This window comes from Clinocottus analis, unplaced genomic scaffold, assembly GCF_023055335.1.
Source record: "Clinocottus analis isolate CAN_PGR_092001 unplaced genomic scaffold, fCliAna1.0.p SCAF_11, whole genome shotgun sequence".
Taxonomy (NCBI): domain Eukaryota; kingdom Metazoa; phylum Chordata; class Actinopteri; order Perciformes; family Cottidae; genus Clinocottus; species Clinocottus analis.
This window is the reverse complement of record NW_027175832.1, coordinates 8,119,982-8,138,363: the sequence shown is the minus strand read 5'-3', so window position 1 is coordinate 8,138,363 and position 18,382 is coordinate 8,119,982. Positions and strand designations below refer to the sequence as shown.

Sequence of the window (18,382 nt, the reverse complement as noted above, 5' to 3'; positions counted from 1 at the left end):
AGCCCCGCCCCCTCCCTCAAGCTCGCAAAGCGACCGTAGGAGTCCACACTGTCACTAACTGCACTGCCTAAATGAAGATGATCACATTCTTGGGGAAACGAAACAGAAGGGTCGACAGTGTGTGTTTGTCGGATACCTCCAGGGTGGCAAACTGGTGCCGACAGATCGCGGTGTGAAAGTGACCCATGACGACACGTGGAGCTGGAGAGAGAAGACAGAGAAATTGAGGAGCAGCAATAGTTTCTTCAAGGCCGCGAAAATCTGTTCCTGTACAGCCAGGTACGGCCTTCATTCACAGCTTGTGTACATGCAGTGTGCTAACGGTCGTGAAGGATGTGCTAATGTATTCTGCGATGTAAAGGAAAGTAGTAGTTTGGGCTAAAATAACCACGGAAGTGCCGCAATAATAACTTTTTATTGAATAACTTTATTTATATAGCATTTTTAAAAGCAGGGTTTACATAGTGAATTCACAGATATGCAAAGCATAAACACGACACTAATGGCGGCAAACAAAAAAGACCATACCATAAAAGCATTGAACACAACCAAACCAAACAAATAGCCAAAAAGAACAGTAAAAAACAAACAAATATGTAAAATATACAAACAAAACCATAGGAACAACAGAACCGCATAATAGATTATACTTCTTTTTTTAACATAAAAGGGCAACATCACTTAATAGCAATTTTATAAAAATGGGTTTTAAGAATGGTTGTCTGTCTATATGTGCCCTGTGATGGACTGGCGACTTGTCCAGGGTGAACCCGGCCTTCGCCCCTTGACAGCTGGGATCGGCCCCACCGCCCCACGACCCCAATGAGGATAAGCGGTTCAGATAATGGATGGATGGATGGATGGAGGGTTTGGACAAGTCATTGATTCTGCCAGCCTTATGTCCTCTGGTAGGTTGTTCCAAAGTTGACGGGCTCTGATGGCAAAAGCACGGTCACCCTTTGATTCAAGCCTTGACTTTAAAACGGCCAGGCGGGCCCCACCGGAGGACCTGCGTGCTCTTATTGGACACATGGTATGCGCAAAGGAAACAGAAGCTTCTCACACTTGGGAACAAAAACAACGATTGCAGAGGATGCTGAAAAAGGCTCCAGGAGAACAACAGCAAACAAAGAAAAAACATTTATGTAAAGTTGCATTCAGATTGAGGTCGACTCAACAGCACACTGTAGCACGAGCGTAGCCAACCACATGCTGCAGGTTTTTCATTCCAGCCAAAGACCTAATTAGCACTCCGTCAGGTAGAAGGAGCTCATCAGCTCAGTCGCCTGCCGAGGAGATCTGCTGGAAGACAAACTTGCAGACTTTTGGCTCTCCGTGGCATATGGTAGGCCACCCCTGCGATGATACACGTCCCTGTGTGGTGTCGGCCTGTAACGGGCATTGTCCCATCACTACTCACCCTCATTTCAAAGTCACCTTGCTTTTGATTGGCACCCCCATCAAGAGCCCCGTGGATTAAACTTGCGACGGAGACAGACAGCAACTCCTCACAGTGTGGTGAGCTAAATTACAAATATAAAAGACTAAATTGTGCAGCATATGACTCAGCTGTCGTGTTGTGGAAAACAGAGATTGTAAAAATGTATTCTCGCTATGTTTGATTGCGTTTATACGATCGGCATTATATCGGGGCCGCCTCGCCTAACCCTTATAGCTGTTGTTCAATTTTTATAGCGTCCGCATGTCACTTCTTTAAACCACTGACGTCGTTACAAAAGGACGTCTGAAAATGTGTCCATATAAAAATAAAGTTAGGAGAAAATGTAAAATTGCAGAAATGGAGGAAAAAAAGCAAGAGTTGAATTAATGAATAAAGTCTTTATTCTTTCACTCTGTGAAACATCAGATGCGAGAGACCCGTAGATTGTATCTCACCTGCGGCTTTGTTGCGGAGAGATTTTGTCTTTCTCTTCACGAAAGAGCCATTCTTGATTTTTGCATTAATAATTCTTATGGGACAGCTTATTCTCTCATCTTCTACCTTCAACTTTCAGCCAGAAGTGCAGAAGTGGATAGTCTCTTTATGAGCGTGGATAAAATCGTGCATTAAGAATCGTGCTTTCATGAGAAAACCCTCTGGTCATAAAGTTCTACGTTATAACAAGACCCCCCCTCCTCACAATGGGAGCGCTGCATCCTTGACAGTACGCTGTGCAAAGCTCAGTGTCAAGTGGAGAGGAGAAGAAACGCAGTGGCGTCACTCCCAATCAATGCTCGCTGCTTCTTTTCTTCTTTTTTTTTTTACAGCGGTGACTTTACTCCGTTACGTCAAGTGCAGTGGAGCGATTTTTGGCTTTAGAAAAAGAGCTGACTCTCTGGGCAGTTCACTTACTGAGCTGAACAATGGACCACTTCACCTCTTGTACCTATTGTAGTTTCCCAGGGACCATTTCTTTGGTAGAAAGTAGTTCCAATGGAAACTGTTAACAGAGGGGCCTGCAGATAATTCAGTGTAACCAAGACGGGCGGGTTTGTATTGCTTTCTGTAGCACAACAAAAATAATGTGCGACTCTGCTGTAATGGACTGACCCTTTAATAGCGATCACATCCAGTTTAATGCTACACGAATAACATCTACTCCACGGTCGTTACAAATCTGTGCTCTGCAGCCGCGCGTTGTTCAAACACATGCTGCTGTATTTCCAACTCAAGCTGAGATCTGAGAAATATATAAAATATGTGAGGCTAGATGTTTTTGAATATTTCTATTTGATGGAGAAGTGCATGCCGCCGTAACGACGTGGGAGCTTTAACTATTTAGCTCTGTAAATACAGTGATTTTCATGGAGCGCCAATACAGAATATATGATGCTGTCAGAGAGTGTGGCATAAAACAATTAGTTGCTTTTTTGTTCAACCTTAAAGGGATAATCAAATGAGTTCACACATCAAAGGCTGTTTTCTCTCTTTTCTTTTTTTTTTTGAGGGGGGGGGGGGTTAAAGCCCTCAGCAGCTCCGGAGGGAGTTGCACGATATCTGTTAAAAGACCTCGAGTGATGTCATTTGAGTCAGATTGGCTAGTAGGCTACATTAGCAGCAACTTGCGCAACACACCTGAATCTGCTGATGCCGGAAGTCTGCAATCCAGTTTGGGGCGGCTGTACCTCAGGGGGGTGAGTGGTCGTCCCGTTACCAGAAGGTAGCCGGTTCGGTCCCCCCACAGTTCACACGTCGAAGTGTCTCTGAGCACGACACTTAATGATAATAATAGTTTCAACTTATATAGCGCTTAACCCCTCGTTGCTCCCCGGGCGCCTCACAGGGCAGCGCACTGCTCCTTAATCAAGAATGGGTCAAATGCACAGAAGAATTTCCCCAAGGGGATTAATAAAAGTGTATGTTCTTTTCTTCATAGTGGGTAATGTCGTGGGTTTGGGTGCACGGAGCGGAAAAAAAGGACGTCTGTGGTTCTGCTGCATCAATTTCCCAAAGCTGAATCAGTGTAGTGCTCTTTTAAAGTGACTCAAGGAGAGCTATACAGGGGTTAAAGTGGATTTCAAGGGTTGAAACTAAGCTGCCATAGAAGTGTCGTTTCAAAAGGAGAGGAGGAGGGCGAAACCGTCACCTCACAACATTAAGTGATGTATTGGATTAGCATCCCACTTCGCACGACTGTACACCCAGATGGAGGAGCGTGGAGTAGGGGAGGCCGGAGGGGAGGGGATGGGACAGACTGAGCCTGCACCATTCGCATCTCTGCAAGAAACGCAGTCGTAATGTGGCGGAGAGGCACTTGGACCGGGGGGCAAACCCCCAGTGAGCCGCAGTGCAGGGTCGTCCCAAATGTGTGAAACATGCGCGCCCTGAGGGATGAATAATGGAGCACGGTTGTGGCTCAGGTAGCGGGCAGACACTGGCACTCACCGCCAAATGCCTGAATCAAAGGTGGGGGGGGGGCTCACACCTAAGATCTGAAATAGACTGGTTGAGAGCGAGAAACACAGTCGGCCGGCAGAGTCCAGCTTAAGTAAAGCACTCTCATCTTACCATGTGACCTATACAGTAATATCAAGAGGTCACAGGTCTGAGTAGCAGGTGCCGCGCCGTCTTTGTGCTCACGGAGAAAGAGCCGAGGCTGTGCCGTCAACGCTGAGTGCAGCTGAGAGAGCGGGGCCTCGGAGGGTCACTGGGAAGAGAACAGAATCATCAGGGTCATCTCGATGTAATGAGAGCGGATTGGTCCTGAGCATAGAAAAGCAGGGGGGAGGAGGGTGAAATGTGGGATGGTGGAAAGCGTTGGGGCGGGGAGAAAATGGGATCCAGAATAGAGCATGGGAGGATAAGGAACATTTGCTGATAGGATGATACAGACTTAAAGATGGTAAGCGGATAAAAGCAGTGGTAGGAGGGAAAAAAAAAACGGGGAACGGCGGGAAATGCTAAAGGAGAGGCAAATAAACATTTATTTTCTTCACCACAGTGCGTACATGAAAACATCACAGGCTGGATTACACAAAGGAGACCGACCGCTGGGCACTCACGACTTTGGCACTCAAGCTGTCAAGAAGAAGAAGAAGAAGAAGAAAAACATAACACAATAGGTCATGGGAGAAGAAAAGGATGACGAGATAGTAGGGTGCACTGAAAGAGAGGCAGTTGTCGGATAAAGAAGTTTTCTTTGTGCCCGCAACAAGTCACCGTGCCGACCGCGGTCCACGTCTCTAATTGTACAATGCCGATTCATAGCAGAGTCCTGATGTCTAATTAAACTGCCATTTCCCTGATTTAGTCCATTAGCTTCTCCTTCCCGCGACACCATCAACTCTGTCATTTCCACAGCGGTGACAACCTGGGCTATTGTTTGCGATCAGAGAAGCTGAACTTCCAAAGGGGTCATTACTCATTCCTGGCATTTGTCTCGGCTTCGGAAGAGAAAGTCATAAATTATTTCTCTCACACGCGATCCCATTGTCAGCGCTGCGTGTCAATCACTTTTCGGAGGCCCTCCCCATCTCCCACGCGTCAGCTCCGACACGTCCGTCCCCGGCGGATCATCTATCAGCGGGCGATCGTCCGGTTTGGACGGGTACCCTCTGTTATTACCCTTCACGTCTCGGGCCCGCAGCTGAATCACAATTGCAGAGTCGCTGAAGAGCCAGGAAGCTGAGAGGGCCGAGAGCATGGGTAACGAGCTCGGGGGCGGGTAATTAATGCCTCCATTTCCCCACGTTGGTATCACCGGAGGGGGGGGGGGGGGGGGGATGTGGCATTGATCAGAGCGCAATCAGGCCTGGAGGAGAAGTTGGGCAATGGGCCGAGTGCACCACAGGGGGGATTAAGTCAAAATGTGAAGCAGAGGAGTGGGAGGTGGGAGAGGGGGGGGGTGATGGATCTACAGACAGGGATGGAGGCTCTGAGCCTGGCTAAAGAGTTGTCCTACTGGAGTGACACTTGAGACCAATGGAAAAAGTCATTGCGGTACTAATTGTCCAGTCCAAATTGTGAGGCGGAGACCTCCAGGGAGGGGAAGTGACGCAGAGTCCAAGCCGCGAACCACAGAGCGGACGCACGCTCCTGATCGTCCCGGCCATTTATGACAACGATAACCTTACAGGAGGTTATAGGGGCCCAGCCGAGAACAACACAATAAACACATTAAAAGAAGCATATATATATATATATATATATATATATATATATATATATATATATATATATATATATATATATATATATCCGTCCTTCAACATGTGGCACCCCAAGGGATGCCACATGTTGAAGGACGCAGTGCAGTCCAGTATATATATATATATATATATATATATATATATATATATATATATATATATATATATATATATATATATATATATAAGCCAGGAGCCACATGGGAGTAAGTGGAGTGACCGCGGCAGCCACCATCGCTCTTGCTGCCATGTCTTTAGCTGTGGTCTCCGTGACCCTGTCCGTGTTTGCCCGGGAGGCCGGGCCCGGCGCTGCTGACGATGAAGCACACAGACAGGCCCCATTTATACAGTCAGGTGTCATGACGGGATAAACATTCGGCCGCTCGAGGCCTCTCGAGGCACAGTCCGCGTTAATGGTAGAGGCTATCATCATCCTCGGCCTCAGCCCTCATGATCATCATCATCATCAGGAGCAAGGAGCAAGCAGCGAGCAGCCGGCAGAAGCTCCTCGGTGCCTGCTGGGGAGGCAGACGAGCAATCCGACTCGGATTAGACAAAACTCAAGGGCTGCTTACTTTAGCCAGCGCTGTGTTCATTCGTGTCACTGAATTGATTGAGTAGGAAAAAAAGAAGGGGGGAAAAAAAGACAGGAGAAGAAAACTGCACATCAACATTGCCGGGGCTGTAGAAAATAAACAAATAAAGGAACAGTTGCGATTAGAGCAGAGGCGGCGGCGGTGAGCACACGGTGGGAATGACAAGAGCTGTCATCACGAGGGATGGAGAGAGAAAAGAGAAAAAGACAGCCAGCTCTCTGACGAGGCGAGGCGGCGCCCACCGCCTCCCCCTACCCCCTTTACTTTGGGGGAACACAAACACAATTATCTCTGTGCCGGCTTTGTTGTTTGTCAGAACCGGCGTGCGTATTAAGGACTCAGGTGTACTGATTGTGTGACACCCGGAGAGCCTTGGAGGTGGACAAGAGGCCGCCAGAAAGGAGTCATTACCCCAAACCAAATAGACTTCTCATTTGTTTGGGGTTTTATATTTTTTCTGTCCGGGTAAAGCATCAACAGGAATAAACATTGTCTGATACATACTCAATCTGCAAAAAGCCTGCAACCCCGTAGCAATGGTATTTTTTCTCCATTTTTTGGATGATCCAATTACAAAGTCATTTGCATCAAAGCTTGGGAAGTCGAGGCTCATTTGTGAGGTGTCTGTGTGTGCGTGTGTGTCTGTGTGTCCCTGAAGCGTTGTAGGGGCACCCTTATGATGTGCTAAGATGTGATCTGGTGTCTGGGATTGAAAGACGCATTTGACCACCTGACAGATGGCATGATGTGGGCATGGGGGGATATTTTCCGACAGTGTGAAAATCATCGCACTGGCACCTATCAATATCGCCAGCTGGTCTTTCTTTCTTTTTTTCCTCCCAATTTAAGCAAGGGGGGGAAAAAAAAGCTTGACAAAACAAGAACGATATTTGAGGGCTGTTTGAGTGTAAAGCTCCCGTGCAAAGCATTTCTGGGAGACGGTACTCACCGGTACTAATTCGCAATCTCCGCGCCAAGACACAGACGGACACCAACACTGCCGACTCACTGGTCCGACACCGAGGTGAGACTCGCGGACATGTGGGTGAACCCCAATGCAGAGGGGGGGGCGCGGGGGGATGACAAGTCAGGCACACAGGGTCAGGAGTGAACACCCACACTGACGACTACTGGTTTGTGAACGTGAATCAATAAACAATATTGTTGAGCGAGAGCCGCTGAAGAGTTCAGATGTGACTTCTGAGCATATGGCTTTTATACAAGTTCCAATAGATGATGGAGAGAAAAAAAAGCAAAATCTTCAAAGTCAGTCAGATTTTTCCTCTTGGGAGCACGAACATATGCGGGAAAAATGGCGGCAACCCATCTAATAGCTATTTCACACTGGCTGAAAAAGTGTCTGATGAAAGTAAATGAAAAGAGAGAGAACTTGGACATTTTAAAAGCTTCCTCCTCTTCACACACCTGGACAAAAATTGCTGCAGTTATACAGTTTCTCACTTTCAAACCTGCTGACAATGATCCTTGATTTTTGGTATTAGACATTTATTTACATGTATCTACCATTTTATTCATAGATTCCACTGCTTTTGTGAACCTAAGCCCTTTGGCAAACCAATTCTATCACCAAAACACTCCATCCACATGAGTAAAGTTATGTTTTTACAAGAGATACGAAGAATTTCAAAAATCAAGATTCCATTTTTCAGATTTAGAGTCATTTTATCACTTTAAACTTGTGTCTTATGACAATGGTGCCTCATTATATGGAGAGCTGAGATTGTTCTGCAATGTTTGATGTAACACATGGCTATATATAACATATACAAGTGCCTTTAAAAGGTGAATTTAAGAAATGACGTAAAATTGTGAAAATGACCTCAGACCGCAGAGGGTTAAACGGCAGCCGTTTAGTTGGGACGTTCATGAAAAATGTGCTGGTTGCTTGGTGAACAAGTAAAGCTTTTTTCTTCATATAGTATCTCATTGTAATTAATAAGGGACTAAAATGGCAGCCCCTTTAAAGCGGCTATCCTTCAATCGAGGAAAGACTTCCTAAATAGGATGAATATTGAACGCTGCTGCAGGAACTAGGGTTCACACACTTTTCTGAGGGTTTAATTTAGAGTCACATCCACTCAAATTGTTATTAATATTTTTTTAATTACCAGTAGAACAGTGAAGAGGTTAAGTCTCCTACAAAACCGGGAAAGCGCAAACCTCCACGGGCGCATGCGTAGTGGCTTTGCCCGTCTGTTTTTCCTACTGATGGTGCCATCAGCCCCATCACTTCATTTACTAAGAGCAGCATCGCCGACGAGACTGGGCTCATTTCCATTTATCCAAATCCCATTTCTACTCCGTCTGCAGACTGGTCACCTGTGAAACTAGTTTTTAAACCATGATTTGAAAGTGCACTGGCTTCAGATGTCTACCCCGTCCCCTTCATTAGTGTTTATTCCCAGCCATAAAACCCGCTGGAGGGGCGCAGGTCGTTACGTTGTAAAGCACTGTGGTGGTGGGATGGGGATGGGGGAGGGGAGGGGGGGACAGCACTGCGCATTAAGAGGCTGAGTGTCTCAGGGAGGAATTAAAGAATAAATTCCCCGCTTCCAATTAAAAGACGTGTTCCTGGGACGTGAGCGGAGGCAGGGAGCATTAGCAATGAGGGGGAAGAAAACACACTGTTACAACTCAGGAGGCACAATTACCGAGGCTGGTGGCGTGCAATTAAAGTGTGCTATTTAGACAGTGCTGCTCCCCGATAATGAAACACGAAACGTATAGAGGAGACAAATGCAGGCCTTTCAGATGTACCTCCCAATCCCAACAGCTGTGTGTGTGTGGGGGACAGATGAGTGAAATGTAAACACAAACAGCGGCAAACGGGACTACATCAAAGGAGAAAACGAGGCGATAAGAGGACGTGGAGAGTACATTCTGAGGATTACGGTTATCACCATCTTGAAACCTGAGAAAAGAGGTGGAATAACAAAGACACTGCTCTTCGAGGGAAAAAAAATAAAACAGGTTTTATTGTTGAAGTAGTTTTCCGGGGTAGGATCCAAATTAAATGCATGTTGAGCGAGCTCCACATTACTCCCACTCTGTATCAAAGCGCATCGCCCCCTCAAATCTTACTCCGTGCGGGGTTGAGTGGTGCTCGCTATTGTTAGGAATGTACAATGTGAAGCTTTAAGGTATAGCAACAAGTAAAGCAAGAAAGAAATGCGGCAGATGAGTCCTTTTTATTTTATTATTCATGTGTCAAACCCTACTGACATTTCAGAACACCATAAACATTAGTATAAACTCCTAACACCTCCCTATTCTCCTCCCACTTCCTGGTCCCCTTCGAGACTCCCGGGCCTACATCTGACTCTTGTACTGCTGGTGCAGCACGAGCACGTCTTCCTGGGAGACCCTGGTCCATCCGTCGCTGTGGACGTGGTACAGGTTGACCTGCCCCCCGCTGTAGGCGTCGCGGTACGTGGCCTGGTAGATTGCGCGGCGGCCGAGCTCGCAGGCCTCCTCCACTGTCAGGTCCTGCCGCAGGCCGCTGTCAATCACCCCGTAGGCGTACATGGAGCCCGAGCCCACGGCGAAGAGGTCGCCGCACACCCGGTTGCCCTCAGAGTCGACGTAGTACAGCCCTGAGGACGGAGGACAAAAAGGGTAGGTCAGGGAGGAGGTTGAGGGAGGCAAAGGAGAATCAGGATGTAACGTTCAAGGGAGACGCGTCCTCCAATTCGCCTGACTTTGTCGGGAAAGCTGAGACGGCGTACATCCAACACCGCTGCTCTCGCACAAAACAAAATGCGCGCTTGTAAAGAGCGCACACACTCCATGTCCTAGAGAGAATATGAACAGCTGCACCCTCTCCAAGTGAAGTAAGGCCGGCAGATATGAACAGCTGCATCCCCTTCAAGTGAAAACGAAGTCGACCACGGGAACCTGCTGACAAGGCACGGACCACAACGCTGCCCCCGGGGGCTCTGCTCCGGGTCTTATTGATCCTCTGCAAACACGCCAAAAATTAACTATCGACCCGCAACCCGAGCCGCACAGGTAACTGCACCTCGCACCTCATGAGGAAGAACAGGAGGAGGGAGGGAACAGCGTGCTCACATCTTGTGGACATCAGACAGACATGTTCATATCCTTCACCACAGACATCTATCTGTAACCTCAAGACCTAATAGGCACACACTTAAATGACATGTGTGACACGCGCATCCACTCCTCCCCTCCCCCACAGGACCTGACAAACATGTGACCCAACGAGTGCCGCCGGACCCGCAACGCCTCGACGGACGTGTGAGGGACAGTTGCTTCGGCGCTTCGTGGACACGCGCGTGGACATTCTGTTCCGCAACCATGACACACTTGCTGGGGCCCGATCCCAGAGTGACGTGGAACGGGTGACTAGCCAGCACCAGCCTGTGAGCTCGCCCACGGCCAGTCCCCGCAGATGGTAAAAAGACAGCCTGCGAAAGAAAAAAAAGGCATGTTTTTCACATCACTTTCACAAAAGCGGGAAAAAAAAGAACCTGTGAAAATGATACTCGCGGCGAGGAACCGCATATGAAATTGCCTGATATGCACCACCATTGCTCATCTCTCACATTAAAAAACACTCCAAAATGCCCTCGGATTGCACATGCTCGCTTGACGAGTTCCTCGGCTAAACTAGTGACAGTCTATTAGGGATAGAGAGCCACTTGCTTTTCTGTGGGGGGAAAAAAAGGAAGCTTACCATTGCTTTCAACTGGCAAATTGCAGCTCCCTCAACCTGTCGTTAGCTTACCATGATAATCATCCCGTGCCTGTCTATGCATGGGGGTAATTTGCCATTCGGAGACCCGTCTGTTCCTCTTGAAAAACTGTAAGGGACTCGTTAAAAACATAATAGGCAGTGAGAAGAGGGTTGTAAAGGCGGCCTCTTATGTTGAGTGGCGCGGTTGACGGAGGTGGATGAGGACTCTTTACGAGGTCCAAGTATAGATGCAGAGCGGCACCAGAAAACACTTCCCACATCCATTTCCTTTCCAAAACACACCTGGGTCTTTGTAGAGCCCGGCGCGCTGTCGCTTAATGGTCTCTGCACTACTCAAAACACCGACGTAGAAAAGCACGCATGCAGAGATGAGTGCCCAGAAATTATTAAAAAAAGGAAGCGAAAATCCCACTTAAAGCGGAAGCAGAGGGTGCGTATGGTGGAACGCGTATGGTGAAGCGCTGCAGCGGCGGCGGCCAACAGAGACTCCTTCTACTCCGTCAATCCACTGACAGGTGCTTAAGTAGGCTTGCAGCTGGCCGGACTGACAGCTTTTAGTGGGAGGTGAGGAGCATGGTGCGATGGATGGTTGGCTAGCATCAAATGGGTCAGTGTCTGTCCTTCCCACTACAATTCACCGCTGGATCAAAAAAAAAAAAAAAAAAAAAAGGAGCAGCAGTTGAACAGTCAAGGGGGAAACAAATATTACATCACTCCCCTGGGAGTGGCAGGAAAACTGACACATGGGTCCTCTCTGATGAGGTCTCAAATCATACACTGTTTCTTTCTCTCTCATGGGGGGCTGCGTCCCATTTAATCACACGTCACTTTCTTGCACGCCCTCCGTCGGGAGCAGCAGAGGGGGCTAAGCAGAGAACGGTCTGTCGAAAACAAAGGCTCCGCCAAGTTATCAAGCGTTAACTGTACACTGATTACAAGTGTCATAACATTTGATGTTATTGCAGAGAGACGTATTTGACAAGCTCCTTGATGCGGCTTTTATTCGATTTATTTTGCATGCAGCTTAAGACACTCCATTGAGGGAATAAGTGCTCTTGACATGATTGTAGCCGGCTAATGAGCTTCCCGCCTAATCGAGATTGATTTCATTTACATGACATTTACCTCTCCATTCAGTCATTGGCATTGTGGGGGTGGAGAGGTGGGGGCTGTGGCAAAGCTCCCACACCTATTGAACCTATACAGGGTTCATTATGCCCTTAATTGATTGCCCGGGATTTAACGTGTGTCATTTGCGTTTGTTGGCATACAGGCGGGCCGGCATTGTTCACAGGGCCCCCACTGCTCCCCAGACAAAGCCGGCATCGATCGCGGCGGGTGTACGGGCATTACGCATGCGACCCAATTGTCCGGGCCTGGGACCCAACGTCCATCACAGCGCTGCGTTCTCACCGGCCCGCAGTCCTGGCTTCATTGATTTCCCATTACCGTGTCAGTGTGGCGGCCTCTTTAAGCACACCTGCTGTGATGTACGGCCTCACACTGTGTGGCATCTGAAAAGCCGCCGCCGCTCCGAGGACAGAAGAGGGGCAGCACATACGAGAGGCCACAGCACCATCTAGTGGCAAGGTCTGGGAACTACGTGGACTTGCACTTTGAACGAAACAACACTGGGAGATGGTTCCGCGCAATAAAGAAAAAGGATTATACATTTCACGGATGACAAAAAAAAACTTGAGAAGGTCCTTAAAATGATAAAATGATTAAGTGTGGATAGTCTGTTTTATGTATCTACAAAGATTAACTGCTTATCCTGCATTACAAGAAAAGAGCTTAATTTCATATATTGTACTGAACCGCTCAAGTTCAACCTCAGTTTTGGGAAGTAATAAATGCAATTAATAATTTCTTTAAAAAGGCAAAAGCATACGGCTGGTCTTTCATGACTAAAACCCCTGAAACTGCATTTAAATTAGTCTATTATTTTTGCTCACTTCACAAGTTGTAAAACTAAATTAATTAGTGGAACTCACAAGCCGAGAGTGGGCAGTTAATGTACGCTTTGATAAGATCGAGTGTGTCACTCAGACCCGAGTTCCACTGAATTTGCGACACTGAAGTTGGTTTTAGCAGTAAAATACATGCGGTAAAAATACAGAGCAAGTTACTGGAATTATAAATCCATACTATGTTGTTTTCAATTGAGTCGTCAGAAAATGGATAAGAAACTCTTTTGATGACTTTATAATTGATTAATTTTGCAAGCAAAGATTTTCCATATTTGAAGTGATGCTTTGCTGTAATAACGGGAAATCGTTCCTTGCAACCAATACATTAAAAAAATATTTGTTCCATGGTTAATTTTAAATATTATATTGAATTTCATTACAAACCCCATATTTCTTTGAAAGTACAACAAAAACTGAATACATTTTTTTTATTCTAGGATACTTTATATCTCTTTTGGAAAATGTTGCAATTTATAAGAAATTTATTAGATGAATGTTTTAATAAATAATATTCCAAAGAAATAAGGTGTTCATACCTCAAGACTAACCCATAATAATCACCTTTGTGGCAGCCGTACTTCTTTTTCTACCAAGCAGAAATCTTAAATCGGCATATAAGCATGTCATAAGCAGCTGTTGCGTTTACCTGGGCCTCTCTTGTCCCAGCCACACACCATGGTTCCCATACTGAGTCCCATGCCTTTGTACTGGTACACCATGTTGGCGAGCAGCTTGGAGGCCGCCGCCACCGAGATGCGCTCCTTGTTGCGAAGCTCGTAGATGCGGCACTGTCGGGCCAGCAGGCGCTCCCAGAAGCTGCAGTCTGCAGCTCCACCAGCCATGGTACCCAGCAGGTAGGGGTTGATCTCAATCACCTTCTTCACCGTTTGCGAGGCGATGTAGGAGCCCGCTGTGGCCCGGGAGTCCACCGCTACAATGACGCCGTGCTGGAACTGAGAGGCAACAGCGGGAGGAAAACACATTAATGGAGCTAATAGACAGCAGGGGGAGGAGGGGACACACACTGATGGATCAGCAATCACTGCACAGTTTAATTACCCATTAGCTACCTTCCATTTCTGTCTAGACGTAGCAGAAGTGCGCCTCTGCTCTACCACTGGACGAGAAGACAGGATATACAGCTTAGCTCTGCCAGAAAGCTGCTGGATAAGAAGGAGGACCTTTGCCCTTCCCTCTAAAATCCTCCATCAGTGAAGTGGCAGTAACAACAGCTGTATAGCACTAAAGTGAAGACAACAGATTTGGCCAGCCAGAGGAAGATGTCTGCGGGGGAGGTTTTCATCTACCACCCGCCCCTCTTTCACTCAGGGATTAAGGGATAAAGTTGGGAGTTATTTTATCTTTTCTTTTTATCAACAAATCCCCCGAAGAGACCAAAACCAACCGTAGGGAGTTGGTTCAGTATTTAGAGGGCTCTGTGCACTTGACAGACTGAGAGGGGAAAGCTGGCTGCATGCGCTGTAATAACGGCATACGTCACCCGAAGTAAGGCTCTTTTATGTGTTTTTAATAGGTTTTCCTGACAACAATGGTCTTCTTAGGCACAGAGGCAGAACTTAATTCAGACTGTTATCTTGTTTGTAGTAAGACTTCATTGATGGACTCTGTATTTTTACAGGACTTGTTGGTAATTACAAAATAACAGTGTCCTTATTCTTTCCGTGGTATCGCATCTGGACTCACTTTAATCCTCTTTTAACTCTTCGTAGCACAAATGAGAAGTGTGCCTTGAATGTTAATTTTTGATTTAGTGGATCCTACTTTGTTCTTTACTGATACTACATCCAATGAGCTTAACCACAATAGTGTTTTAGTTGTTTTTTAATCAATGAGATAAACTGGTGTATTCAAACAGTTTATTGCTTACATGACTCAGTTTTTTCAAGTTTGATGATTTCATGGGAAGTTTATGACGGAAATAATATTCAGATCATCCAATATCAAAACATTTGCCTTCAAGTGAAAATTTACGGAAAGCATACGATGGCAGAATTAAATAAACAAATAATGGACATGGAATAAAATGTATTCATATTTAAATAATTAAATCCACCTTTTTATAATTGATGCAATAAAAAAAGTCTACCAAGGCATTTTGTCGCTAAAGATATGACTAAGATGTGTATGTATTTTCACCCATTAAATATTTTACAGTTTATTTGGGTTGAAAGAAAAATGTCCCGAGTGCCAAATAAAAGAACATCTGGCTAAATGTCTTTGAATGTCTCAGTTCTCTCTGATTGTGATTACCCACCGTTTCTGTTATTTTTGGTATTTGTAACATTTTTATCATGCCTATTATTGTCATTATATGAATCATTTCGGTAATTTGCATGAATGTGTTGTAACTTCGTTACGTAGTTTATTCTGGTCACATGACATATATTGTACTTCTGTCCATCCGAGGAGAGGGGTCCTCCTCTGTTGCTCTCCCGGAGGTTTCTTCCCGTTTTTCCCGTTAAAGGGTTTTTGGGGGAGATTTCTTCCTGAACCGATGTGAGGTCCTGGGACAGAGGATGTTGTACATGTACAGATTTGTAAAGCCCCCTGAGGCAAATTTGTAATGTTGGGCTTCCAAAATTAATTGAATGTGTTTAACTTGAATATAATAACACTTTAAGAGACTTTGTCACATTTAACCGGTAATACCTAATACAAAAACACAGCACATGTACAACTAGTAGATGGTAACATTACGTATATAACCAGCTGAGTTCACACCTATATATTATTGTGCTTAGAGTGTTAAACATGAACCGTGTGGATGATGCAGTCCACAGACCTGTCATCTTCTTTCCCTTCCATACAGGTGGAAATAAAGCCGGAAGATTAAAAGGTATCACGCTAATTTGTCTGTGTCGTACACAGTAACATGTCATGAATGCGTAAATAGCACACAGAGACGACTATCTTAGATCAGCAGACTGCTTTTGACGCAAAAGACGTTTAACACAAGTCATGATAATGCGCTTCGTTGCTATGCTAGCATGCTAACGGTGGACATGTAACGTTATGTAAACTTTCGGGACGGTAGTATGGACTTCGTAGACTTTCTTAAAACACACGTGTTAACAACTACTATAGTCAGTCAGCCTAAGAATAGCAGCTAGTGACGAGCTTAGTTAACTCACTTTAAAAGCCAAGGTGGTGGTTCCATGCAGGAACTCTATTTTCCTCTCGACGGAGTCATCCTCTCCGCCGCTCAGAGGGTTCTTAACGGAAAAACTGAGTCCATCTCCCGGCGTAGCGTCGAAGCCCAGGCCGCTCTGTCCTGGTGCAGAGCCAAAGCCGAGAGGTTCACATTTATCAAAAGAAAAATTCGCACAATCACTGTTCAACACACTAGCAAGAGCCATCTTTGAAATTGTCTGATGAGCAAGCTACTTCCGCCGAAAGAAGGTGCGAACGTTTATCGGGATGAGGTTGCAAAACCCCACAGCGCCCCCTGTGTTTTGGGCGTACCGCAAAATGTAGTGCAGGGATAAAAAAGGTGGAGACAGAAAGCTGTGTAGATTGTGCAAACACCTTGATAAACAAAATCAACATTTTAAAGGTTACCACCATTTGAAACTAGTGAATATGTATTAACTAACTGACAAACTCTGAGGAAGGTGGCATACTTCTAAACCACCGACCATCACCCGAACCACCAATGTTCTGCTTCAACCATCTAATGCAGTCACTCTTCTTCTTTCCTCCACTATCTTCTCCTTCCTCTCAATGTCTCTGTAATATTCCTCTCTCAGGTCCTCTCTCGTTCTTTGGCTCCACCCCTGGGCTGTGATGTGGAAGAGGTCCACGCTGTTTCCCGAGTAAGCGTCCCTGTGAGTGGCTCTGAACACGGCTTCTCGTGCCAAGGAGACGGCCTCTTCTTTGCTTAGACCCCACCTCAGCCCTCCATCCAGGACTCCATAAGCATAAGGAGAGCCCGAGCCCACGGAAAAGACGTCCCCCTGCAGTCGGGCGCCATCGCTGCATACATATATCAGCTTTGGGCCACTGTTGGGGGACACAGAATGGGCCGTCGTGAGAACATCTTGACTACTGACAACAGCCAACGAGCCATCATCCGTAATCAAGGATGGGTCCTTTGACCTCATCGCACAGTCTGTGTCATCTGCCTCCTTATCCCAGCCACACAGTGTGAGAGCCACGCACAATTCAGTCCCTTTGAAGGGGTGCAGCATGAGAGAGAGGAGCTTGGCGGTGCCGCATATGGAAAGGCGACGTCTGTGCCGCAGGTGGTAGAGTCTGATCTCTCTGGCCAGAATTCGCTCCCATAGCATGCAGTCTGCGCCGCTCCCCGAGGAAGTGACCACTAAGTGGGAGTGAATCGGTGTGATCTTGTGAACAGCTGGACAGGCAACAAGTCCCCCAGCACTGGCCCGTGTGTCTGCAGCTGCAATGACCCCGCCTTGGAAGATGAAACCCAAGGTCGTTGTTCCATGAGACAGAGGGAAGGGCCTGCGGACCACCGCAGAGTTGTTGGCCGGTCGGTGATGGAAAGGTGCAGAGTTCGGCAAAGTTGGCATGAAGAATGTCAGTGGGATCCCCCTGTTTGTCTCAGATGTCTTCAGTCTCCTCAATCCAAAATAGCACAAGTCAGTCATGTGAAAAGATGCGGCCGTATCTTCGAAATGGGAGTCAGGAGCATCTCTAAAGCCACAAATGTCTTCCAGAGCCATGATGAAACGAATACAGAGAGATATCTTGTTCAGATCTGTTATGAGAGTTTTTACCAAAGATTGGCACGCAAGAATGAATCATTGAACTCAGATTAAACCAAGACTATCTTTCTAAAAACTGATAAACAGAGTCCTTAAAGTCTTGAATCTCACTGTATAAATGGTGACTACTGCCACCAAGTCTCACTCGCTCCTCTGACGTCTAGTCTGAGATACTAAAGTTTGAACCCTTTTTATAACCCTCCCAAAAATGAGACCTTGCACAAAAACACACGCCGAAACATTTAAAGTTGACATAAGTGATATTTCATCCAACGTGCTGTGAAAATAATATCTAGAGAAGCCCTTTTCTGCAAACCCTCTCTGTTTTGCAGAGTGACATCTTTCTAGATGTGTGCAAGTTTATACATCTTCTTTTCTTTCTTTTTTTTCATTTTCACTTTGTTTTCAAAGCTTACAGTCACCAACAGCAGTATCTTGTGACAAACTTCCTTTCTGTACTGGAGCTGTCTCCAGGCCCGGAGATCTATAATTTAGTTCTAGAGTAACTGAAGTAGAGCAAAGCCAAATAACAACTCATCTGACTCTCAAAACCTGTTTTTAAATTATTCTGACAGTATATTTTTTATTTAATGACGGGTAATTTCGTTTATCTTTTTAAATAACTAAATATCACTGTTTAAACAAAACAAATTACGCGAAAGATTTGAATACATAAACTGT

The 18,382-nt window shown here is 46.1% G+C and overlaps 2 protein-coding genes across 2 annotated transcripts; both read right to left on the bottom strand.

The window, feature by feature from the left end:
• Window positions 1-9,442: 9,442 nt before the first annotated feature.
• Window positions 9,443-16,367, bottom strand: psmb5 (proteasome 20S subunit beta 5). Its single transcript, XM_068571053.1, has 3 exons — window positions 16,106-16,367; window positions 13,600-13,906; window positions 9,443-9,859 (listed from the first exon to the last, which is right to left on the bottom strand). The coding sequence occupies exons 1-3, from the start codon at window positions 16,328-16,330 to the stop codon at window positions 9,576-9,578; spliced, it is 816 nt and encodes a 271-aa protein (XP_068427154.1). The 5' UTR covers window positions 16,331-16,367; the 3' UTR covers window positions 9,443-9,575.
• Window positions 16,368-16,636: 269 nt separating this feature from the next.
• psmb11a (proteasome 20S subunit beta 11a) lies at window positions 16,637-17,659 on the bottom strand. The gene is made up of 2 exons (XM_068600423.1): window positions 17,070-17,659; window positions 16,637-16,973 (listed from the first exon to the last, which is right to left on the bottom strand). The coding sequence occupies exons 1-2, from the start codon at window positions 17,657-17,659 to the stop codon at window positions 16,637-16,639; spliced, it is 927 nt and encodes a 308-aa protein (XP_068456524.1).
• Between the last annotated feature and the right edge of the window lie 723 nt (window positions 17,660-18,382).

Excerpts from the sequence above, each read along its gene's own strand:
- psmb11a (XM_068600423.1), bottom strand. The coding sequence starts at position 17,659 with ATGGCTCTGGAAGACATTTGTGGCTTTAGAGATGCTCCTGACTCCCAT. Across the intron at positions 16,974-17,069 it reads GACACAGACTGTGCGATGAG|TGGCCCAAAGCTGATATATG; the intron begins GTCAAAGGACCC and ends GTCCCCCAACAG.
- psmb5 (XM_068571053.1), bottom strand. The coding sequence starts at position 16,330 with ATGGCTCTTGCTAGTGTGTTGAACAGTGATTGTGCGAATTTTTCTTTT. Across the intron at positions 13,907-16,105 it reads CCACCACCTTGGCTTTTAAA|TTCCAGCACGGCGTCATTGT; the intron begins GTGAGTTAACTA and ends GTTGCCTCTCAG. Across the intron at positions 9,860-13,599 it reads CTGGGACAAGAGAGGCCCAG|GGCTGTACTACGTCGACTCT; the intron begins GTAAACGCAACA and ends CTCCGTCCTCAG.